Source organism: Carassius auratus, chromosome 38 (genome assembly GCF_003368295.1).
Source record: "Carassius auratus strain Wakin chromosome 38, ASM336829v1, whole genome shotgun sequence".
NCBI lineage: Eukaryota > Metazoa > Chordata > Actinopteri > Cypriniformes > Cyprinidae > Carassius > Carassius auratus.
Genome location: NC_039280.1, coordinates 8,586,852 through 8,612,272, shown reverse-complemented (window position 1 = coordinate 8,612,272; position 25,421 = coordinate 8,586,852). Strand labels below are relative to the sequence as shown.

At 35.8% G+C, this 25,421-nt stretch overlaps 2 protein-coding genes across 2 annotated transcripts; both read left to right on the top strand.

Moving 5' to 3' along the window:
* The first annotated feature begins 216 nt into the window (after positions 1-216).
* Positions 217-4,610, top strand: LOC113056931 (non-structural maintenance of chromosomes element 4 homolog A-like). The gene is made up of 11 exons (XM_026223882.1): positions 217-316; positions 831-1,070; positions 1,174-1,254; positions 1,430-1,560; positions 2,015-2,157; positions 3,098-3,197; positions 3,285-3,375; positions 3,468-3,562; positions 3,634-3,682; positions 3,766-3,851; positions 4,087-4,610. The coding sequence occupies exons 2-11, from the start codon at positions 854-856 to the stop codon at positions 4,150-4,152; spliced, it is 1,059 nt and encodes a 352-aa protein (XP_026079667.1). The 5' UTR covers positions 217-316; positions 831-853; the 3' UTR covers positions 4,153-4,610.
* Positions 4,611-6,575: 1,965 nt separating this feature from the next.
* Positions 6,576-25,060, top strand: LOC113056928 (uncharacterized). The gene is made up of 4 exons (XM_026223873.1): positions 6,576-7,306; positions 19,577-19,815; positions 21,027-21,155; positions 24,261-25,060. The coding sequence occupies exons 1-4, from the start codon at positions 7,196-7,198 to the stop codon at positions 25,030-25,032; spliced, it is 1,251 nt and encodes a 416-aa protein (XP_026079658.1). The 5' UTR covers positions 6,576-7,195; the 3' UTR covers positions 25,033-25,060.
* Positions 25,061-25,421: the final 361 nt, after the last annotated feature.

Sequence of the window (25,421 nt, the reverse complement as noted above, 5' to 3'; positions counted from 1 at the left end):
AAATTGCTTAATAAGGACTACAACTACCATAAGGATGTGAGATTATGTGAGTGACAAATCGGACAAAAGATGTAGTTCATAAATAGCTATTGTTAATGCTTAAACAATATTGTACACATAGTATAAAAAATATAAACCAGGGGAAGAACTAATAAATAAAATAATATAAAATACAATCATGATACTACAGTCAAAGGTTTTGTCATAGAATGCGTCGGAAATGACGTCAGGCCAGTAAACACACTTCCTTCTTCTCCCGCGAAGATTTCATCGTTGATGCAAATGACAGACGTGAACCCTGCAGTTTTTGAAGTTTGTAAGTTTTGATTTTACATTTTAATTTGCTCGTTTTTGTACATCAGTGTTTATTAATTATTCTCTGTTTTTATTTTCCGATGTCTCATCGCATTTGTAGCTCAACTTTAGTGGATCGCTAACATGATCACTGTCAGGAAATATTTGTGTAAATACAAGGTCTCAGCAGTTATATTTGCATAGATTGCTTGCGCACAGGATGGTATTGTTTTGAAAATAAACTTTATTTTTAAAAAAGTATCAGTAAAATCTGTTTGTTACCAGTAAAATAGTGTTTTTACCAACCGTGTGATTAGCAGGAAACTGCTATGCGATGCTTTAATACATTGTGCTGCATATTATGTTATATTATATTTTCTTTAAATACTTGGGTGACACCTACGTAACTTTTTAAAACACTTCCCAGTGTGCACCTCTCATTGCAGTGCTTGTTACAACATAATCAGACTTTATAGATGTAGGTATTTAAAGTTTCTGTAATTCTGTTATTCAGACATATGTGTCTCTCTGAATAGAAAATCAAGCAGAAACATTGAAGATGTCTGATTCGAGGAGAAAGTCTAGAGGTAATCAAGAAGAGTCAGCAGGAACATCAAATGGATTGGGTGGACGGAACCGGCCAGAGAGACCTGGGGATATGGGTGATGAAGATGATATTGGTGCGGGACCCTCGGGTATTAGTGAGGAAGATGATGATCCAACACGCAGGAGAGAGATCAGGAGCAAGTACAGGGATCTGATCAATCAAGTCCAGCGTGAGTATTAATAATGCTAAAGTTGGCTTCAGTGATACAGTTTGCTGTTTCAGTTATAAAGCATTGTAAGTATATTGTTGTGTGTATGCTTTTTTGTATACAGAAAATCGCGAGGACATGCTGAACCCTGCTAACAATAAACTCACTGATGTTTTAGAAGAGGCCAACAAACTATTTGCCAATGGTATTATTTTTCTACACTACATATTCTGGTACCTACTTACAGAACTAATGCAGTTCAGTCAATTAGTAGGATGCATAGCCTGGCAGAGCATTGCGCACACGCATTTCATTTTCTTTGTATTATGTCTTAATGATCATCTCCTGCTGGTTTTTTTATGGCCTGTGTCTATTTTCAGTGAGGCAGGCTCGTGAAGCAGCACTGGATGCTCAACTCCTGGTGCTAGCCACTGATCTAGGGAAGGAAAAGGCCAGCCAGCTGCATGCTGAAGGCTCTGCTTTTGACCCGTCTGCATTTTCAGAACATCTGGTATGTTACTGTAAAAAAAAAAAGATAGGCCAGACCTGCATTTTTCTAAAATCATCTTAAGCCTAAAGCCTGGAATACACTACATGACTGAAAAAAATGAACAGATTTTTTAAACACAAGGCATCATTACCATCTTTTGAAATGGCGATGAAGGAAAACTGGCTATCATACACTACACATCTGAGGATCACACACTACCAGACCGTCAAGTTGTGTCGATCACAACAAAATCACGCAGAAACATTCGCATTGTTGCTAGGAGACTCTTGGCAAATGAAAACAACATGTTGTAAAATTGTCTTCTCCAGACTGTAAACCTGTCGAAAAATGGGGGCAAAAATCATTTAGTGTATTCCAGGCTTAAAGATGCACTAAGTGAATTTTGCCAAATTATGTTGATATTTGAAAGCGCTCAAATTTTTTCTTGATTGATTTCTCATATTGATCATTCTAGTTGTCCTTCATGGGTCTGAATCGTTTGGAGGATGAAAGTGGTCAGGATGGGAACTTGGAGGGATATTTACCACAAGGAGCCTGGCAAAGGCTTGCAAAGAGATCTGAGTACTGCTTCAAAACAGCCCCCTCATTCCACTACATGTGAGTATGTCTGTAGTAAATGAAACTGAAGGCGATTAGGTAATTAGGTTGAGTGTTTAAGACAAGGGGATATACTGGAAATTCACATTGAAACTGAAATTATTTTGCAGGTAATTGCAAAACTTTTAGTTTTAAGCCTAATTAAGTCTATTTGGGCTGGTTTTGTCGTTCTCTTCTCGCCCCATGTACTGAAATATTGAACTGATGTATTGGTGGCCCACTTCTTTAGTAAAGGATCTTGAATCAGTTAAAACTGTTGATGTAAGTGAATCAGTTCAAAGTTACATTTGTGTTATTCTTCAGAAATGTTCATTATGTTTTTTCTCAGCAAAGACACATTAAATTGATAAAAAGTGACAGTAAAGACTTGTATAATGTTTCGAATGGTTTCTGTCAAATAAATTCTGTTCTTTTGAGCTTTCTATTTATCAAAAAATACTGAAAAAAAAATGTATAACAATTTCCACAAAAGTATTAAGCAGCAACTTTTTCCACGTTAATAAAAGTGAATGTTTCTTAAGCACAAAATCATCTTAATAGCATGATTTTTAATGAAGGATAGTGTCATGTGTGGCACTAAAGCCTGGAGTAATGGCTGTTGAAAATTCAGTGTTGCCATCACAGGAATAAATAATAATAATAATAATAAAAAAAAAACGTTATTATAAATTGTAACAAAAATAATTCACAGGTTTACTGTCTTGATGAGCATAAGAAACTTTTCAGGAACTATAGTGTAATGAGTGAATATATTTTTTCATGATATTTATTGGATATACTTACTTTTACTTAACTCTAAACCTCTGAATCAGTTTGATTAAAATGGCTATTTATCTGTTTTATAGCTTACAAAAACAATACTTACAGCCTGATTAAGGAGAGATTATGAATACAGTGTGCAGCATACTTTACAACCTTTGCTATTTTTGTTTAATTCAAGGTTGGGCTCATTTTTGGCAGAGCCTCCTCCGCCACGGCAGAGAGTTGAAAGACAAAGGAAAGTCCCCAGCAAAGAGGCTAAACGAATAATGCCCACCCAGGTGTGCTCATTAAAATGCAAATGTCAATCAATATTCTTGATAATCTGTGTGATTTTAAGAAATTAAGAAAATATCTTGTCAACACAGCTGAAGAAAATGGAAGAATCTCACCAGGAGGCAACCGAGAAAGAGGTTGAAAGAATTCTGGGATGTCTGCAAAGTTACTTTGCTGATGACTGTAAGCACGTTAAAATAAAAATAAAATATCATATCACAGTTAAGCAAAACAGACTATTTTAAATCCCATTAAAAATGATTTTTCTGATACAGCTGAGGAACCCATTTCATATTACGAGTTCGTCATTGACCCCAACTCCTTCTCCCGGACTGTGGAGAACATCTTCCACACATCTTTTCTCATAAGGGTAAGTTAAGAAGAAACGGCTTTGGAGTTTAAACATTAGTCTCACAATAACTAATGAAATATTTCCCTCAGGATGGTCTGGTGAGAATGTACATGGATTCAGATGGGCTTCCTTGTATAGGTGAGATCAAATCCACAGGTCACCGTTTGATTGAGTTTGTTTGAATGTACTTGGAGATTAAATGAATTATGGGTGTATTATAGCTCCAGTAGAGGAAGGCGAGATGGAGCCAGGTGGAGCTGTCGTCCGACATCAGTGTGTCATCTCCATCAACCAGGAAAGCTGGAGGGTGAGCACATTAAGACTTTAGATGTTTGGGGTTGGAAAGAAATGTTTTCTGGATTCTAATTGAGGTGATAATATAGAAATAGTCTTGTGCTCAAGATTACCCAAGGCTTGTATCTTTTAACAGCTATTTAAGACTATTTTGTTTACCACTTTGCTATGTTCAGATCATATTTATTTAGCATGGAACAGTCTTTCTTTACATTAAATAACTTTTATCTATGGTCCGTGTCTTGCAGGAAATCATCGATGCCTTTGATATCAAGGAAGCTTTGATCCCCGCCTCAGAAGTTTCGTCTCAGTAAAGCTTGAAGATAGTTAGCGACAGCTGGCAATATGCTTATAAAATAACATTTTGTTCTTTTTATATTTTTTAATATTTGTGATCTCAGTTTTAAGAGTTGTGTCTTTGAATTCTGTATAGAAGTTTAATAATTGTCTATTACAATAAATGTGAAGTGAAGTTAACATTATATTATGTGTTGGATTCCATGTAACTTAAGAAATATTTTAATTTGATGGACTCATGCAAGGTTCATAACTCTTCACTGTCTGTAGATGTACATCACCGTTCTTTTTCTCTTAATTAGAAATATTTAGAGTAGCAGGTCAATTGTGTGCATATAGACGGTGTCTGGGTGCTTGAGAATGTGTCTCACTGCTTCATGGGCAATAATATATCATAAAACAGATTTGCTTTGTAAACAATATGCAACTCTACTATTTGCAAGTCAAATCTCCATTTGCACAGCCCTCATACTACAGTGTCATTTTGCTAAGCGGCTCCATTAAACCCATCTGTGTTTTTGTATAGATAAGAAACTTAATACAGATTAAATAAATATGTGCTTAGAGTAGTTTTTTATTTTTGTTTTAATTTCGTAATAGTAATTGGAGATTATACATAAGTCTCACAATAACGAATAAACTACAACCCTCAGGTAATCATTAATATGGTCACAAAAGTATATTCGGACTATGCTGTGAGTAGTTAGAGTAAGCTGAACACTACCACCTAGTGGTAAAATAACCTTTTTTTTTTACTGGACAAAGCTGGATTTGATTTAAAACTACTCTTTAAAAATTATTAATAAATACACAATCTTGACTGCTGCCTCTAGTGAAGTTTATTTGCATGGTCGTATGGTAATATTTTTATTTACATGAGCTTTGTTGTCGTGTTCATATGAAGTCGTGTAAAATGCGTGCAGGGAGGCAATAGAGCGGCACTCCATGTGCACACAGATTGGTCCAAGCTTGGATTAACTGCCCTGTAGTTTGATCCCACTGACATCTGAAGCCTTTTGGAGGGATCTGCCTGCTGTCTGAGTAACACTCATGTTCTCAAGACGCTTCTGTATGTTGCAGGGACTTTCTGGATGGTTTAGTGGTGTAAATCTGCATCCAGGTCAGTGGCTGAAGTTGAGATTTTACATATCTTCATATATTTTATATATTAGGCTTTGTGCTCGTCGGTGTACTTCGTTTAATCAGGGTATATGCTGTTTTATGGCTCATTATGCATAAATGTTTAGGTCACTGTGGGTCACTGTGGCTTCAATTTGACTGAAATCCTGTTTCACTAGCTTTTTTGTAGCTTTTAATTACCAAATTTATAGTCAGATTTCCTAAGATGTTCTTACTTTTATGAGGTATTGTTAAATTTTAAACACTTTAACCTTAAGTTGTTTTTTAGGGAACTGCAGTATCATTCCTGGTGTCCATTTTTTGTTAATACAATTAATAAGATATGCATAAAAACAAATTCATGTGACATCTGTAAATGTTTGTTTGAGAAGGAAAAATGCTTGATTTCGGCATCACGGCATTGTCATTTACAGTATGAAATATGCATAGCTATTCATTACTGGATGAATATTTGATGAGAAATGTAAATGTTTTTCATGAGAAAGACTCAATAAATATATTCCCTATAGGCCCGTTGTTATAGGATACTTTTTAAGTTCACCCAAAACTGAAAATTTGGCAAGCAAGTGATATAATGTTTCACCAAAGTTTCACTAAATTTGTTCTGATACAAAATCATCTACATCTTGGATGGAATAAGGGTGAATAAATAATATATATATATATATATATATATATATATATATATATATATATATATATATAAAATAATATATATTAATAATTTATAATTATATTAGCAAATTTTCATTTTAGAGTAAAGTATTCCTTTAAGAAACCTAAAGGGTTAAATCTTTGTCGTTGTGATGTGCTGTCACTTTAAGTTAGCAATAGATGATGGCAACATTTCACATTTCATTAAAAAAAAAATAATGCAGAAATGATTTTCTAAAATTTAATATCCAGTACAGACCAATATACCTATATCATATTGATTGTAAATGATGAAACAGAGTGAACATGAAACTGAAGTCATGACTAACCTTACTAAAGTATTGAGACAATTTCCCATTATGTGTCATATTAAACAATTAAAAAATGTGGGTCTGGCTTGATCATATCCACTGGTTGTTGATTGGATTGTGTTGAATGGAGGCAGATCTGAATATGATTGGCTCAATAAGAAAATGTTATGATATTTTTAGAGTATAGATGGACTTTTGATAGATAGATAGATAGATAGATAGATAGATAGATAGATAGATAGATAGATAGATAGATAGATAGATAGATAGATAGATAGAAAGAAAGAAAGAAAGAAAGAAAGAAAGAAAGAAAGAAAAAAACAGTGGGCAATTTTGTTTTCATGCTGACTTTAATGCTAGTTAAAGAATGAATGTTTGAAATTCAGTCCATCAGTCTTCATAAAGATTAATCTATCTCATCCTGACTCTCCTTTTGTAAACTCCTTTTATTTTCTGCCACTGTCCCATTTCACTTGAGTGGCTCCATCACTTTTCCTCTGGCGATTTTCTTTTGATGCTCAGTACCGTGTCGTCATGCCTGCAGCTGTTGCTCTTTTAAACTTGCAGATGCTCTGTTCTTTTATTTTCTCGTTCTCGTCCGGCTTCTGTATTTTCTGTCCTCCCCCTCCTCTCCCAGGCTGTGTGACGGTCGCTGTCGATAACAGAGGGGCTTTTACCCACTTGCAGAGCAGCATCTTACAGCATCTCTGCAAAAGCCAACGGAGGAAGAGAGGAAAACAAATGTCAAGACATTTTTTTTTATCCTTCACTGTGCTATTTATATAATGTAGTTGTTATATAACAGAGAATGAGCATGTATGTCGTAGATATACCCTGGGCAGTGCAGTAGATGAGGCTTATTCACACACACATATGAGGGTATCCTTGCACGCTTGCACACACTTGCTCACACCCTGCTTGCATTGCTCAGCGATGCCATTTCTTTGTAGTGGGGATGCAATCCTGGAGAGACTATTTTTGCAAGCCTTGTAGTGCTTCTGTCACCTCTCCTCAGGAGGACATGGAATACAGGATGGGAAGCTGTATCGGAGTCGCACGCAGCCAGGTAACACTGCATCTCAGACACTGCAGACAGAAAGGCAAAATGAGAACGAGTGGGAAGACATCGCCGGCTGTTCACTGGTTGTCAGTGCAGGCAGAAGAAGGGGATGAGGGGGAGTATTGGTGTTGGTCTGGGCTGACGTCAGGGGGATATGCAAGAAAAAGCATGTTTTTTTGGCTGTCTCTTCTCATACTGGCCTGTAGTGGTCGGAGCTTGGGAGATGAAGAGCGTGAAAGGAGACGGGAATGGAAGGGAAAAAAAGAGGGGGAGGTGCAAAAAGATGCCTGACAATATCTGTACAGTCAGTGAGAGGGAAAAGAATGCAGGGAAAGGAATGAGAGACATGGATAAATGAAAGGCAGTAATAACTGCATTCTAGATTGTGCTGAGAATAGACCTAGGTTGAGAGAATTAAACAAAGGAGTCAAAAAATGAATTTAATATCTTGACCACAACTAATATTTGAGCATTCAATATCTGCTATTAGTGAATGCATAATTATCCATAACTGAATAGGGAATCAGCCTTAATTGTTCATAGACAATAAGTGCTTATTTATTAATCTTATTATTCTGCATTCCTTGTTTATGCAGTTAAAGTGATTTGATACAGTCATGATACAGTCATTTTGTACTTGTTTTAATAGGCGTTAAGAATGGGAATATTTGGTTTATTGTTTTATTATAATGGTTATATAATGAAGTTAATATTTTAATACTGTATAATGGTATCAGGGAGGAGAAGGGGTGTGTTGGAGTGTCAGGTTTTAAAAAGTATTTATTTCAGTGATCAAAAAAGAATTTGCTTGATGCATTTAAAAGGTCAGTTTTCTGTATTGTTATGTTGTGTAAGGTGAGAATAATTATTTTGTGATTAAGTGAAATGGTATGGGGTGTGTGTGTGTTTGTGTGTAAACGTGTAAACAGTGAGGTGAACAGGTTGTAGACAATGGATAATACATTAATAATGCATACATGTATTATGCGCTGTAATGTTTTCCAGTAGGAAACCTGAATTGAATTTGAAATTGAAAGGGAAGATCACAGTCTAGAAAGTTTAGCAAGAACGGTTGCATTAGCCACTGAATGAAAAGTCTTGCAGGATGCCTGACAAAACTGAAAACACTGGTTTAGTAAGTTATATTCTATTCTACCTTTTTTCAAGTGCTATTGTAAAAATGTGCTTTACTAAATATTTTTATTAGTTAGAAAAGCTTAATATAACTGGATCAACCTGACTGCTTTTGGTGACACTAATGTGAGTAAATTGGGTAGAAAAAATGTTTTCACATTATTAGTTCACTTTACTATAGACGTAAGCCTATCACTTTTCTTTCTTTCTTTCTTTCTTTCTTTCTTTCTTTCTTTCTTTCTTTCTTTCTTTCTCTCTCTTCTTAAGTTCTCTAATTATTATTTTATGTTGCATTTTATTCCCCAAAGTAATTCTGTAAGGATTGCATAGATTTTAATGGGTTTTATTTGGGCATCCAGCAATGTGAATACTTACTAGACCGCTGTCAATGTGTTTTCAGTTTCAAAAGTTTGCAGCGATCAGTACCATGGTAGAAATGCCATATTCACTCATTATTCACTCCATGAGGCGACCTGCTCTATGTAAAAAAATTTATGTTTTTTATTAGGCCACAGATATGAAGAGTTATATATACTTATAATAAGCTTTCTGGTGTTTTAATGCAAAACTTTTTTCAATGAGAACAAAAAAATGAAAGAGATAAGGTATACAGCTCAGAGAAAGTGCTGTGTAATTGTTTTGGGGCCCTGTTGACAGGCTAAGGAGGTTATGGAAGGGTAAAATCCTTTCTGCTTAGTTTATGGCATTGTGTTTGTTTACAAGTGTTACCAAGGGCCATGCACCGTCCAGCTGACTCTGTCATCTCTGCCATGTCAGAATGGGGGGGGGGCCCCCCATGATCTCCCTGTCATTTTACCCCTTCTCGCCTGCTCAAACTCTGTGCAGATATAGCAACCCAATGTGCCAGTCGTCTCAAGAGGGGACAAGCTTGTTAACTGTGGTGTAGCTGCAATGAACTAAATCTAAAGCTCTACATTAAGTGTTGCATTGTGAGCTTGGATAAATGCTCTGCTTCTGCTTCTGTGAGCTGGGTGAGTGAGTTCGACTTCACTTTGAGTTTAACTTCACTTTGTTGTAACTGTTTTTGAAGTTAAGGTGTTCAAATGTGGTGATTTCTTGCACTCTCATGGTGTACATTAGTAATGCATCACTAGTAAACCTTTTGATTTTCTCTTTAGATTTGCATTTGGTTCACTTTAGGTGTTAGTGTGGGTCTTCTTTTACCAGATGTTTATGTTGCAGGAAAAGAATAACATTTCATTTGTTTCATGGTTATATTATGCAGCATTTTAGCACATCAAATTCTGTACCTTGTGAAAAAAAAATCTATTTTTGTTCTCTCGCTCGATGATAAACTGTTAGTCCAGGAATAGAGGAGACATGTTCCTGTTCAGGAGTGTTCCTATGTCAGCATTCATGTAGTCATGTTTGCAAGTGATTTAGCCACACTAAAGGAAGATACTAATGTTTAATTATTGGTGGAAGATACTACAGATGGGTCTCCAGTATTTAGATCTAAAAGTCTAGATGTGTTTTGGCTCTTATGGTGGATGACAAACAAAACACAAATATAAGAAGGGCTGGAATTACACTCCATTCACTCAGTGTTTAAAGCAGTGCCATCATTTTCTACTCACTTGTTTATCTTATTGATTAGCTGTTTCTGAAAGTCCGTCTCAGTCTGGGTCCATGAGAATTTGGGATCATCTAAACTTGACTCTTCAGACATTATTTGCATGGAAGTTATTGTATAAACCTACAGAATTTATTGCATAGCACAGTTTGTTTTGAAGGGAAACTGGTGAACATGACTCATGGCTGGACGGGAAGACCTAAACAACGATTGACAGACAGGAACAGCATCTATTTATAACAAGTTTCGTATGCAGGTTTGCACTTCCTGCCAAAATATGGAGCAGGCACTGATCACCCAGCAGAGTCACATGGACGCACAAACAGCAGTCTGATATAGCCTAGAAAGATGATCTGTATAACTGTTTGACACAATGAGTTTGTGTTTTGGAGATGCTATTTTGACTATAAAGGTCTTGTTTACAGTCTTTCTCCACATGTTTCTTATGGAAGCCTGTAATTATGGTATTACATTTTTATATCTCCGTCTTGTGACTTAATATCTCCAACTTTTGACTTTGTTTCTTAAAATTGTGATTTTATATGTTACAATATGACTTTACTGCCACTTTGTTTATTAATTGCGACTTATCTCTGACAGCGTGACTTCATATCTTACACTTCATATCTTATTTTAAACTAAAATACCTCATAATAACCTTTTTTATATTATTCTCTGCAGAGACCATAGGTTCTTGAATTGCAGAGAAGCTGCATAAATGTTTTTTATTAACATTTTTCCATTATGCTCAATTTAGCTTATGTGGAACACAAAATTGTATAATATTTCATATAATTTTTTTTAAAGCTTAATAACCATTCAATCAACGTCCTTCCAAACACACGAATGTATTGGTGATTACACCATACAAAATTTGATGTAACCAAAAATGAGGCTGTGGGGGATTAAATTACAGTCCATTAGTGGGTTATGCTGTTTGAAGTCTTAGGCCATGTCTAATTTTCACAACACATTTTCCAGAGTATTAGCTCACAGCAGTAGGAGACAGAGGGCAGCTGCTGTTGACTAGTTGATTTTGGCAGTAATCTCCAAAACCCTCAGTCACTATCAGGCACAATCTCAGGCACAATCTGTCAAATGATGAGCTTACTGCACCAGATTAACCCACTAACACCACTAATAGTCAAAAACAGACTCCTACTAAATGATACTGTAAAACTGTCCCATACAATATAGCTCTTGTGCCCACTAGAAGAAACTAAAAAAACAACTATCTAGTATTAGTATACAGACTAGTATTTCTGCTGTCTGAATTTTAGTTGTCTCCCTCAATGAATCCTCACAGCACTAGGTATAGATGGTGTTCCACCAAAGGGTTAGACAGATGGGATCCCGTGTACTGAGTTTCCCCACATTAGAGCGTGCTGGAGTTGTGCTTGTTTGAGGGGGCAGCAGCAAGACTGATGGGCCTGGAGCTTTCTGCATTTTGCTGGCCGCAGGTCAACAGTGTGTGTGCGAAATCCTCCAGGAAGCTGATTTATGTTTCTAATGAGCTTGTGGTGTTCTTAAAAGAGGTTCTGGCTAAAGGTCTGTTAGACCCATCTAGAAGAGCTTTTTTTATGGGCTAATAAGACATCCTCCTCCACTCACTCTCACTAACCTTCACACAGTGAGCGACTCAAGCCAAATGTGCAATGGGCCTGAAAGCATTGCTCTCTTAATGTGGCACGGTAAAAAAGTGCACAGTTTGAAATGATTCATGGATGTTAAAACGAACTTACCATTTTTTTTTTTCATAATGGAACTTTAAATCAAGGATACTATTAAAATATCGTTCTCATGCTTGCAAGTTATAGGACAAGTAAGGATCAAGCAATGACAATTTAATTTAATTTAAAATAACTGTTTCTATATAATTTAAAAGGTAATTTATCCCTCTGATAGAAAAGCTGAATTTTCAGCAGCCATTACTTCAGTCTTCAGTGTCACATGATTCTTTAGAAATGATCCTTCAGTTGTGCTGCTTATTATATCTTTTTTTGGAATAGTTTTTTCAGGATTCTTTGATAAAAAGAAAGTTAAGTAGAACAGCATTTAATTGGAATAGAAATCTTATGTGATATGTCTTTACTGTCACTTTTGATCAAATAATGCCCCTATGATTAATAAAAGTATTAACTTTTTGTGCTGACCTACCAGCACTTTGTACTGTTGTATAAACCGGTGCAGTAAATTAAAAAGAGAATCACAGAATACTTATTCTAAACTTTCTGTTATAGACAGCTTGTGATTTTATCTATATTTTTCCCCTTTTTTTCAGTCAATTTGATTGGTTACTGTTTCTCCTGAATTGTCTGCTTTGATTGGTTCAATCTGATTTATCTGGTTTGTGTTCAGGATCTTTACATTGGAATTACAGATCTGCACTTGAAATCAGAACTACATACTTGCTGTATGATTCATTTGGGCCATTAGGTGATAGGTATTATTATATAAATCATTGTATAACTCTTAAATTCAGTGAAACTGCCTGAAGGCAATGATACTAATAAGAGTTTTTCTTTTTCCTACCACCCTGAGAAAGTTGTTCTACTGGACAGCATCACTGCACTTTGTTCTGCTTTCATCAGAGCCTCTTAATCTCAACACATGACACATACTTGCACACATATTTCACTCCCTGATCACTCAAAGCTTAAAGTGTTTCTCTAAGATGTTTGACGAAGAAATAGTGTTTGTAATTCCTTGACAGTGTCTGCTTTTTTCTCATCGGTCACCTCATTCTGCCAGAGGTGGCCTGTGCCATTGTTGGTCTGGTGTGAAGGGGTCACCTACCAACCCTGCTTTACAAGATGGGCAATGAGAACAGCACTTCGGAGCTTCCGGTAAGATGGTTTCAATTGGGACCTGTTGCCTGGCTTAGCACCGCTGTATTTATCTCTTCTGAAACGTTTGGACTACCATGCTTGTGTGTGCCTTATGGTTTAGAGCTGTTATGACTTTTGGTGACATCTGTTAGCATTCACCATCAACTGACACACTGCCTGTGACAACCTGTGCTTGAGATAACAGCTCAGATAGAGAGAGAGAGTGCTGTGGTAAACGACATGCACCGTTGTTTTCACTCTATGTCAAACATTCGGACCGAATTTTGTTTTGAAAGAGTGCAGATGGTCAGTGAACTCATTCTGTGTGGGATTTTTACAAATCTAAACCAATAGGTCTATGCTGTTCGCAACGGTGCTTGATAGTGAATAAATAAGTAGAGATGCTACTATATTAACAATTTTTTTTTCAGTAGCATGACTGTCTTTGTTGGCTATTTTTAATGTCTGCAGAGGGAATAATAAATAGCAAACACGTTCACCTCACCTCAACGTTCCTCTCTCTTTAGAAGCGTTGAAAAGTTCACCGGTTCATTCTAAACGGTCCTCTCACATGTTGCGGTGGAATGTGCGATTCATTAGAATAAATTGGATCTTACTAAAAGTTATTTTCTCATATGCATCGTTAGAATGTTCAGTCAATTAATTCTAATGAATCAGATCATTAAAAAACAGCTTTTTTCCTCATAACCCATGTATCGCTAAAATGTCCAACTCATTCATTCTAGTTAATCGGCTGGTTCTTAAAGCTCCCTTCTCTCTTCATGTTTAGCACTGCAATGTCAGTTTCATTTAAGTTTTGATCATTCAGACTGTTCATGTAATGTAACAGATAAAAACGTTTCACATTTTCGATATCTCGTTGGGCTAAGTAGCCTAGCCTTCTTAGTTTTTGACCCTGTTATGCAGATTTTTTTGCTTTTTTTTGATACGGTCGCTAAATTGTTTAATAGCCTTCTTATTAGGCTTATATAAATATAGATAAATATAAAAAAAGATGTAATTTCTGTATTTAAATATTAATAAAGGTATTTGGCTATTTTTCCCTAAAGTAACCATATTTTTGTTTAGCATAGCTAATTAGTTAATCCAAACAGTAACTTAAAAGTTAAAAGTTCCCCCAACAAATCGTCACCATAATTTAAATATTTAGCATGTGTATGACGTTTTGCTGCTGATATGATTTTACAAGACATATATGCGTTTGTGCATTTAACTGTGGCTTGATATTCAGAGGACCCTGAAAGGAATAATTTTGGTGACTTTGTGCTACATTGAAAAGGCTACTCAACTTGGAATTCAGGGTTTATCTTAATAGGATCAATCTTTCGGGCTCAGTGTTTTTTCATGGATGACTCCAACAGTTTGGTAGTTTCCCAGAATGAAACTCTTGGTAAACGTCCAGCAACAGCAGCACTGGGAACTGATTGAGGCATGGATCTGCCAAAGACTGTTGCTTTTTTAACACAACTTCTAGCTATTTCTTCTGTTCTCATCTTTTGCATTACACATATTTGTCTCTGCCACAGGAGGGCGCTCCAGATAAAGTGGTGCTATTTCCTCCAGAAGAAGCACAGTCTGACATGGTAAAGGAGGTACTGTAGGGACTGGTGTCAGCATGTGTGTGTGTGAAGCTGCACTGGGAGTGTGCATGGTATTTCTACATTAACAGTGGTTCAGAAAGATGTTTACTTAGAACATATGAACAAATATAGATTTGCAAAGAATAGATTTGCCTAAGGGTCCACTAGAAGTCTATAAGACAAAACAAGCATTTAAATAGCCCAAGACAAAATAACTATGTCTATATCTTAAATCTTTGAGCCTAATCATTCTTAATCACTGAAATTTTGTTCAAGCTGTAAGACCACATTTATTGAGCATACACTCTAAAAAAAAAAAAATATATATATATATAAATAGGTTTTCAAGTCCTAAACTATAGCAAAAATAACATCACAATCACAAAATTAAAATAAATTTAAAGGGGTTAAATGGGCCAATATCCCAAATTTTCTTACATATCATTAATTACCTAGAAATATTAAATAACAATTAATATCTAGATTTCAAAATTTGAAGCATTTTCAACATTCCAGTTTCACTGTTTCCTGATTTAAATGATATTTAGAATCAGTGTTTGTTTCTGTTTAATCATTTTAGTCCCAACCACGAGCATACATCAAATACTTAAATCTATGATCTTTGAGCATAATCATTCCTAATCATTGAAATTTTGTTCAAGCTGTAAGACCACAAATTATATAAACATATTATATATAATTGGCTGTATAACTTTTGCTAAATACTGTAAATATGTGGATTTTGCACACCGTAATGGCAAAAGTGTGAGGTTTATTTGAATGTAAATAGCATTTTAAGTACTGTGATTCACCATTTCCTTTTTTAAATTTTAACATTTTAAGCAGTTTTATTTCTGTTGGTCATTTAAATCATGCAGTACAACTAATATATATATATATATATATATATATATATATATATATATATATATATATATATATTAGGGATGCACGATATTGGATTTTGGCCGATATTCGATATGCCGATATTTCTAAATAATTTTGGCCGATACCGATATGGGTAGAATAAACTGTAAGAAAAAAATATATTTGTTTCAATTTTAAAAATTCCCTCAGTGAGTCTGTTTAAAATGGAGTATTGTTAGATATTGTTAAACCTCCAAAAGTTAGTGTATAACATGATCCCCTCCTGTGGGTTACGTTGAGACTGACCTTTGGCCCATTTCCCAGTATTCACCTGCAGAGTGTGCATCAGAGTGCAGTCCTCAGTCTCTCAGCAGGAAGTGACAGAACAGCAGCAGACAGACGAGGCAGGAGAGGGAGGGATCAGAGGGCAGAAGCGTCATGCTCAAAGAGTTTCACATAGTAGGGGGAGCAGTTGCTCTCAGTAGCCTGAGATATCGTAGTACTGCTTCTCAGCAGGAACAGTCTGTCTCACACTTCCTAGGGACTAGCGGAGTTCTCCTGTGAAGGGCATGGGTCTATAACAGGAGAGGTGAAGGGAGCTGAGTCAGGAGTCTGGGGGGGAGACTGGAACATAGGCACGACCGGCAGCATGTTTGTGTCTTCACCCAGCTGAACCAAAAACACACACACACGTCTCTGCTAGCTCTCTCGGGAAGTTCAGCGCAGGAGTGCTGCACTGTGAAGCTGTAGCAGTCTCGTGCGAATGTGTGTGTGCCTCCTTAGAGAAGGTGAGTTTGTGATTTATTTAGTGGCTTGTTGCAAATGTGAGTTTTACACTGCAAAATATAAATATTGTTTTCTTGTTTTAAAAAAATCTCTGTTAAAATCTCTCAAACCCTTAAGACAAAATAAATGCAGTGCTGCATGTGTTATTAAGAGAATGTATAGGTAACACTTTAGTTTAGGGACCAGTTCTTACTTACTATTAACATACATATGGCTGTTTAAGTACTTATAAGAACATACTGTGATGCCTTATTCTGCATGACCATGTTTTTTATTACTACCCCATACCTAAACTTAACAACTAACTTAATAACTATTAATGAGCAGCAGATTTATAACTAGTTAATAGTGAGATTTGATCCGCAAACTAAAGTGACCAATGTGTTTTTCTAATACAAATGTATTTTGTCTTACTGAACTGGGAGTAAAAAGTAAAGTTTTCATTTAAGAAAAATAAATAATAATTTTTAGATTTTTTTTTTTTCATTTGAAAACAAGTGAAAAAGAATGATTAAAAAACTTTATTTTTTGCAGTGTAAAAGTTGTATTTATTTTGTATTGAGTGAACTGTTGCGTGTTGGCTGAATACACTGGTGTGTATGTCCTAAATCGGGATAATACTTTGGTCTGTTTCATATAGTTATTCAAAACTGGACTGCATTTCATGTAATTTATGGGTTGTGTGTGTATCCCACAACTATTTAGAGGTCAGTCTGCTGCGTTGGGCTTATAGGATTGTCATGGAAACCAGTAACACTACACAGCAAGGACGCTTGGTTAACAGCAGGGATTTACTGTAGTGGGGACAATGTGGTCTGTTAAAGGGGCAGGGCAAAAGAGACCATATGGGGTCTGCTTTTCAGGACCACTCAATGCTGTAGGTCAAAGGACAAAGGTAGACAGTGGCCCTTTATTTTAAAAAGACAGCAGTGATTTGAGGTTACCTGTTTCCTTCTCCAAAGGCCCCATGTGTGCTGTATATATGGATCAACAGATCTGGGTAAGAGATTCCCCCAATGTAGCTTATATCATTTTAATTTCTAAACCTACAGACAAATGTAGCTCCGTGAGTGTGATTTATTTTAGTTTCTGTGTGCTCAATGAAGTTTTCTAGGGCTCAGATATAGGTTCACAGCATAGACAGGAAACAGGAAGTTGTTGAACTTGAAACCAAGCATGAGAAACAAGATCATAAGAAGACAAAGTGTGCTATTATTCTATTAAACTCAAGTGTAGGTGTGAAAAATGTGGTCTTAGAGCTTGAATAAAATGTCAGTGATTAGCAAGTTTAAAAAGTCCTTCTTGTGATCAAAGATTTGAGTATTTGATGTAAGCTAATGGTTCGGGTTTACTGTTAACACAGTAGGGCTTTATAATGTTATTAAAGTTAAAAATAGATACAGACTCAGATTCTAAATGTCATTTAAACTGGGAAACTAAATTTTAAATGTTGAACATTTTTCTAATTTTTCAATGTAAATGTTAATTGTTATTCAATATTTCTAGGTTATTAATGATATGTAATAAAGTTTGGGATATTGACCCTTTAACCCCTTATCAAACAAATATTTATCTTTTGCTTTTTGAAAGAAGAACATTTAAAATTCATTCAACTTTTCAGAAACATTTTTCATTAAAATTATTTTATGATAAATAAAATAAAATAAAAAAGATTTTTTAACAAGCATTTTTATTAGTGGTCTCAAACTATGTACCCCATTCAAATAACATACGAAGGCCTTGACTTGTTGTCTGTGGGTGAGTAAACAGATTCTCAGGTTGATGGCAGAACTTTTGGTGTAGTGTAGCAGACACTGGGTTGTTTTTAAATGAAGGGCCGAGGGAGAGAGGTTTAGGGACACAGTGATACAGTACAGTGATTGTTCGCCGGTGTGTGAAGTGCATCCTGTTCTTCAGGGGTTTTGCCTTTTTTTTTTTTTTTTAAATCCTGCCATCTGTCACTAGTAAATGTTACTGGATATTTGAAACCCTTGTGTTTATTCCAGGCTTGGTTAACAAATTAAAACTCTGAATAAGCTAATGGAATCTGAACCCATGAGTTAGTCTGGACTTAGATCAAGGGCATTTCATTTGATACTCTGACCTGATTCAAATTGAGTGCTGTTTGGGTTCAGGCTTGGGAATGTAGATCAATGCATGAATTCACTCTTAAAAGTCTTAAAGCTCTGAGAGTGTATAACACGTATCCTACAGCAGAGGTGGGAATGCAATGCACCCATGTGTATCAAGTGCATGTGATGTGTACAGGAGTCGAAGATGATAAAAACAATGCTTAATGGATGTGAGGCTTCTCTAATGTGGCCTGTGTTCCAGAGAGCCTGCAACATGATCCCCTTTTGCTGCACAAGACTTGCCTGTGAATCATACTGTTGATCAATGTGTGTGTGTATGAATAAAATGTGTGTGTGTCTGTGTGTGTGTGTGTGTGTGTGTCTGTTTTGGAGGGGTAGGATTCTCTTATTTTAAATCATAGTATTTATTATGCAAATGAGAGTCTAAAATTATCAAATATTATACAATTATTTGGGTTTGCTTTAAAACAAAGGTGGATATTTGACAGTCTATTTTTATTTTATTTTTTACTTTTTTACATGTGGATGATCTGCTGTTGCAACCCCCTAACGTGAGCAGGAAAATACAGTTTTTTTTTTTTATTATTATTATTATTTTTTACCATTTTAATCACCTAGGTAAATTAAATAGGCTTGCAATGTGACAAATGCATTTCTAAATTAAATGACATGTAGTAAATAATCCATGTATATGGATTTACATGTGTTTGTTTGTTTGGCGTGGCCTTTTACAAATTTTCTAGAAAGCATTCAGTCTGAGTTTAAAGTTATCTACGGTTAATGCAGTTCAGCTATATGAGGCTATCTTATTTTATCTGGAAAGACTAGTGGTAAAACCAGTAAAGTCAGAACAATAACTTCATTTTTGCCTCAATTTCAATGAAACATGAAACACGAAAGTAAATGAATTCTGTGGAAATTCACTGTGAACCTAGAATTACCCTTTTAGGTTACAACCGAAGTTTTTTTTGGTAACATTGTTTTGTCATGTGCGCAAAAGGGCATATGAACATGCCTGAACTGATCCTTAAGACCCAGCTGGTGTGGTGGATTCATTGTAAACATGTTTATTCTTTAAAGATTTGTCTAAAAGTTCTGATGGCACAATGATAAATGATCCGGGTGTGTAGCCTGATCTGAAATCATCTCTGCATTTAAATTGTATTGACATGGTGGGTGTGTTTTCTTTGATGTAAAATGTCAAACCCTGTACGTTTGAAGGAACGCAATCTCGGTTTGAACAACTAACTTGTTCTCAAAGTGGCAAGTAAGCCATTTTAGGTGTGTGCAGCTGGTCTGAGTGATTTATGGATGTCTAATTAAAAACAGATTGCACCGGTCTGTGCTCTAACTGCTTTTGTTGTGTTTCTCAGGCTGCAGTACACACTGACAAGGCGAGCACACTGAAGGAGAAGTCTGCCACTGCAGAGAACGGATCTGTCCACACTGATTCAGTCAAAGCTGAGCCACAGGTGTCTGCTGACGAGGAAGAAAAGCTGAGAAGACCGGAAGAGGAGGATAAAGAGGAGCTAGAGTTTCCTCATGACCTGCTGCCCAGCATAGACCTCGACCTCAGTACTGAGCTCAATCTCACCTGGGGAACCTCGCTTGGGTAGGTCTCAACCATTTCTCTCTCTCATACAAACACACTGATTACCTCAAGAGAACTGTGCTGAGGAGTAGATCTGTCATTTGACACTTAGCAATGGGCAAGTTTCAACAGGATGCCTGATTCTTTTGAAATTCTTTTTGACTCGCATCTGATGCAAAATTTTCCACCTTTCGGTTATGTTTTGCATACTGGTAAACAAAACAAAACAAAAAAAAACGTTTGCATTCAGGAAACAAAAATAGAGGTGATAATAAAAGGTGATAATGGGTAGTGTGCCTAAGTATTGTATTCAAAAAGGAATTTTTTGTCATAATTTACTCATCCTAACATCATTCCAATCCTAAACGACTTTTAAGAGCTGATATTTTGAAAAATGTCTCATACAGGTTTGAAACCGTATGAGGGTGAGTAAATGATGACAGAAATTTAATTTCTATGAAAGTTCAATGAGAGGTGCCATAAAACTGTGAACTCACCTGGGTGAGGCAAAAGAATTTCGCAAGTTCATATTAATCTTGAAACTGGAAGCCAGTGATTACAGTGGACTCTGATACTCGCGCACTCATTTGTGTCTCGTCTTACTTTGTTTCACAATCAAAGCAAAACACAAGGCTTATTATACGAAGATCCTTCCTTGTACTTGCTTGGCTGGATAAACACAGAATGAATTTCCATTCATCTCTGACTCATTCCTATGGAAAACTTGACTGAATGGACAATTGGCAGGCCTACAAAAAAAGCCACAAACCTTGCCAGCTGTTAAGGTGGTAGAACCCAGACACACTACTATGACTTATTTTACATGATTTTAAGGAGGTAATGCTAATTAAAACGAAAGGCTTGTTTGAAGACATTACTATTTACATTATATATGTGTATATATATATATATATATATATATATATATATATATATATATATATATACTATGTCATAGTATGTAGTGTACATAATAGCAAGAGTTTCTCCAAGGAATTGCCAAGCAAGTGTCAGTTCTAGGAATCAAAACGTTACAAACATTACAAAATCTGTGAATTTTACTTACCATAGTGTTACATACCAAAAATGTTTGTTTTTAAAATTATTTTGATAAAACCCTTCTTCTTACATATCTTTTACAGCTTGATTATTAATTGAATCTCCCTGCTAATGAGCCCTGATGTTATGAGGCTCATATTCATGGGTATTTATTTGTGTATGTGTGTGTAAAGTTGTGAGCAGGGGAGCTTGGCTGAAATGAAGAATGAGGCTGTGGCACTGGGTGGCACTGCCAACCCTCTGCTGGCAGGCCTAGAGCACTACATGGAGGCCAGTCCACCAGTAGTGGGCCTCATGAAGAGGTAATAGAGGGATGATTAAAATGGAAACAGAGAGATACCAGTCTGTTACGGCATAAGAGACAGACATTGGTAACTCGGCCAAAGTGTATTCATGTTTTCATATGTAATAGATTTTGGTGAGATCTCTTTTGCTCCATTTTGTGTTTTGGGTGTGATAATTGATGTGTGCTGTGTAAATGGAGTTCCCAGTAAGCACAAAACAATTTTACTTGTCAAAACACTGAATTTATTTGCAGCTAAGTTACACTGCAGTACTCTGTTGAACAAGTTTAACAAACAAATAGATGTAAAAAGTGATTCTAAAAATGATTAGTACCAAAAGCGAAAAAAAGTACGTTGAAAATCTAACTTTATACAGCCAAAATATATTAAGGAAAATAAGCCTATCCTAGTAAAAAGTTATTTGAAATACATTTATTTAATTCACAGTACATTTACATATTTATGTACTTAATAAAAATACCCTGCAATTGTACTTTTGGTAAACTAAACTAGTATAATTAAAGTCTGCTAAACTGGAACAACTAATTTTGTACTTAATGCATTTTAATTGTTTGGAAGATATAGTGAAGTATATTTGATTTGTTGCTGAAGTGGAGCTATTGCAAGTATACTTTAGGTACACTTTAAATATCTTGCATTTAAAGACAGATATTATTCAAATGTATTATTCAATCCTCATCAATATAAAGACATTAAAACACGTTTAGGCTTAATATTAAGAAATGTGCATTGTGCACAATTAGTACTACAAATAAAGTTTCATAAAATTTTTTGAGTGATCTGACTATACAGTAAATATATTAATATATTTAAATTATACTTAGTATGAAATAAATGTATTTGAAATATATTACTTTTTCTAGGGTAAAGTAGCCTAAATCCATGTTGAATGCTTTTATGCTATTGCTAATATGGAACAAAACTGTGCCAAACTGTTTTAGGTTTATTAAATATAATCAGCATTTAAATGAAACAGGCTTCAAAAATGTCTTCAGAAATATTGTTTTTAGAGAACATACGATATGTTTATTTACAAAATACAACCAGAAACAGCTTGCTCTTTAACGGTGAGCACAAAATATGTAATTTTTTAAATATATGAAACATTTTATTTATTTATTACTTGAATACATCATCTGTCATGTTAAGTATTTAGGATCAAAATGTTTTTAAAAACTATTCACAACTGGAAAAGCATTTACACAAATGTAGTTGCACTAGCTGGGTTAGTGGTCTTTTGGACATGTTTGGCTTTAAAGCTGGTTGAATTGGTTTGCTGTGAACTAAACTAGCGCTGTTTTGGTTGTGCTTTATCGGGCAGCTGACTTGACTCTTTAACACGCATGAGATAAAACTGTATAGTTTTCCACACTAGATAGATATACAGCGTGAGAGGGTCCTGCTTTACAGGAAGTTATGTTTGAGTGTAGTGTGTTTATATTTGTGGTTGTTTTGTGTGTGTACGTTCATTTTTTTCCTGTTGACAGAGTTATCAACTCATTGTTACATCTGGTTGCAATTGCATAGACTTCTGCGGACACAGACAGATGAGATCTACATTCATACTTGACATGTTTTAAGGGTGTACTTCATGTTAGTTTCTCTCAGCTAAATCCTGTCATTGTCAGCTGTTTATGTTTTTATACTATTTATGTTTTTATTCATATTTATGTATTCTTTTTCTGATTGTGTTTTTAGAAGTGCTCAGGGAAGGGCAGGGGATTGTGGGTATTGAAATTCTGCCTGACAGTACAGTAAGGAGTGGCTGCAGTTCTGTAATTAATTTAGACATACAGTATGCCAAAAGCAAAAGGCCTCAAGTAAGTTTTTGCACATACAAGCATAATTGCTGTAACTTAAACTACAGTACAGCTGTCTGACTTTCCAGTTATGCCAGAGAAGAGTTATAAACGTTTTTCTTGCCTCCTCTTATTGGGAGTGGCAGCTTCCAGTCATAATCATTTGCTGAAAAAAGAAAAAGGCTGCATGGTTGAGCCTGTTGTCATCTATATCAGCAAGCTGGCAGATCACATGAGTGCTGTGGTCCAATCAAGAGAGAAACCCATGAGGATCTGCTTTCTCATTTGTTTCCAATTGAAGTGTAGGTGATTGATAGTTTTTTTTGTTTAAAATGACAGGCAAAAATTTGTTGGCTAAGCTGTCTGTTCTGTTAATTCCCCTTGAGGCACAGAAAGAAGCACACTCAGGTGAGACAGGCAGTGTGGGGGAAGCATGGTTGTCATATTAGATCAGCTGTAGATACTTTATTGGGTTATTAGTCTCTGACTGTGTTTAAGTTCCTGAAACGTGATATGCAGAGTCACAGTGGTTCACCAGGTTCTATATTGTCTGCAGTAATAAGGTTGTTGGAAGCATTTAGCAGTGTTTTTGGCTGGTGCTGTTCTGTATAGGTAGTCAGTTAAACTGGGTCCTTAATGGGTGCTAAAAGCTTTGAAGCATTAACTTTACTCTAAAACAGCATGTGATTTTCTGCCAAGTCCATAAGATTTCAGGCTATGTCTTTATGAGGGCATTTCACTTTCTAAATTTATAATAAATAAATAAACAATCATGGCACTGTTTATAGTAAAATATTATTTAGTTTCTTATTTAATGACGTCCTTAAAACAAAGTAAATTTACTTGAGAAGCAGAATTGTATATAACAAAAATACTAATTTCATAGAATATATCTTGAATAAAGTTTATTCATTCACTAAATTATTTTAAAAATTAGTTAGATTTATGTTAAAATAATATAATAAATAAAACAATGCTCCTGAGGTGAAAAAAAAATCTTAATTCTAGATATATTCTTGAAAAAAAGTTTTTATCATGCAATTTTGTTCTCAAGAAAATGTACCTTGTGTTAGGATGACAAATAACTGATTTAGAATAATGATTATTATTTTTTTTTGCAGTGTGCGTGTGTGTTTTTTTGTATTTTACACATTTCAAATGCTTCATTGTGCCTATGCATGAACTCTCATCCTGTCTCTGGCATGAGGTGGAGTGGAGTGCTTTGGCTTGGTGTGGAATGAACAACTGATTGTTTCTCAGAGCAGTTTTATTCTAATGTATCTTTTTTGGTAAACACTGATAGCTGTGATGGTGACCAATTGTCTGCTGAGACAGCATCACTGGCCCAAGCCCACTTGTCTAGCGAATCTCAGCAACATGTTCAATCCCTCAGTCCTTTGGCTGCCCAGATGGATTATGAACTCCAAGAAGCTTTAAGGGAATGTGAAGATGAAATGGCTGCTCTTGGCATATCTTCTGATGCAGACACATGGACTGCAGGTGATCTGGATAGGCCGTTCTCTGTAAGTGATGAGAAAAATCAAACTGAGAAAGCTGAAGTCAAAAAGGATTTTGGTTCATCTTCACATAAACCTGGCGAATTTCGTGAAGGTTGCCATGGAAATGATGGAGCGCACACAAATGACTCAACAGCGGGTGAAGAGGGGGTGTTTAGCTTCAGAGATTATGTTCTAGGAAGAAAGCAAAGTAATACTTGTACAGCTGAAGCTGAGGTGGTCAAAAGCATTGAGGATATGACAGAAAACCACAGTGAAGAAGCAAGCCAGTTGTCAGAGGCAGAACAGCAAACAAATTCAGAGATAGAGACAAAAATAGACACAGCTGAGAACATAGCTGGTCAACAAAACACGCATACCATATGGACAGGTACACAAACAACATCAGAGATTGATGCGGAAAAGGAAACACTTACCCAGGATCAATCAATACAAGATATCTGCTTACTTAAAAACACCCTGGAGGGTCAGAGTTCACAAGATGAACAGAATAAACGTTATAGCACAGACAACTCCGAGAGAAACAGGAATAATTCAAGAAACAATTCCCGTAAATGAAGAAGTCAGAAGTTCTGAAAAAGCTACACAGATGATTCAGAGCTCAGATGAAATAAAAATAGATACACATAGTCAGTTAATTAGTGATTTACTGGCATGCCCATCCACATATACGGATAAACATTCTAGTCACTCGTTGCATTTAGAAGCTAAAATAAGCATACATCCAAACATACAGAAACAGGTGGAGTCAGGGACACATCAGCGGATAAATGGACAGATAGAAACAAACACAAAAGTAGGATCAAGCCTTGACCATCAGAGACAGGAATTAGGTCTCCCAGAACAGCTGAGTTCTACGGGTAAACAATTGATCTGCTCCCCACCTCCAGAACCCAAAGCTCATCTTTCCCTGGCCGAGGCTCCACCTGCCCTGTTACTGGACTCTC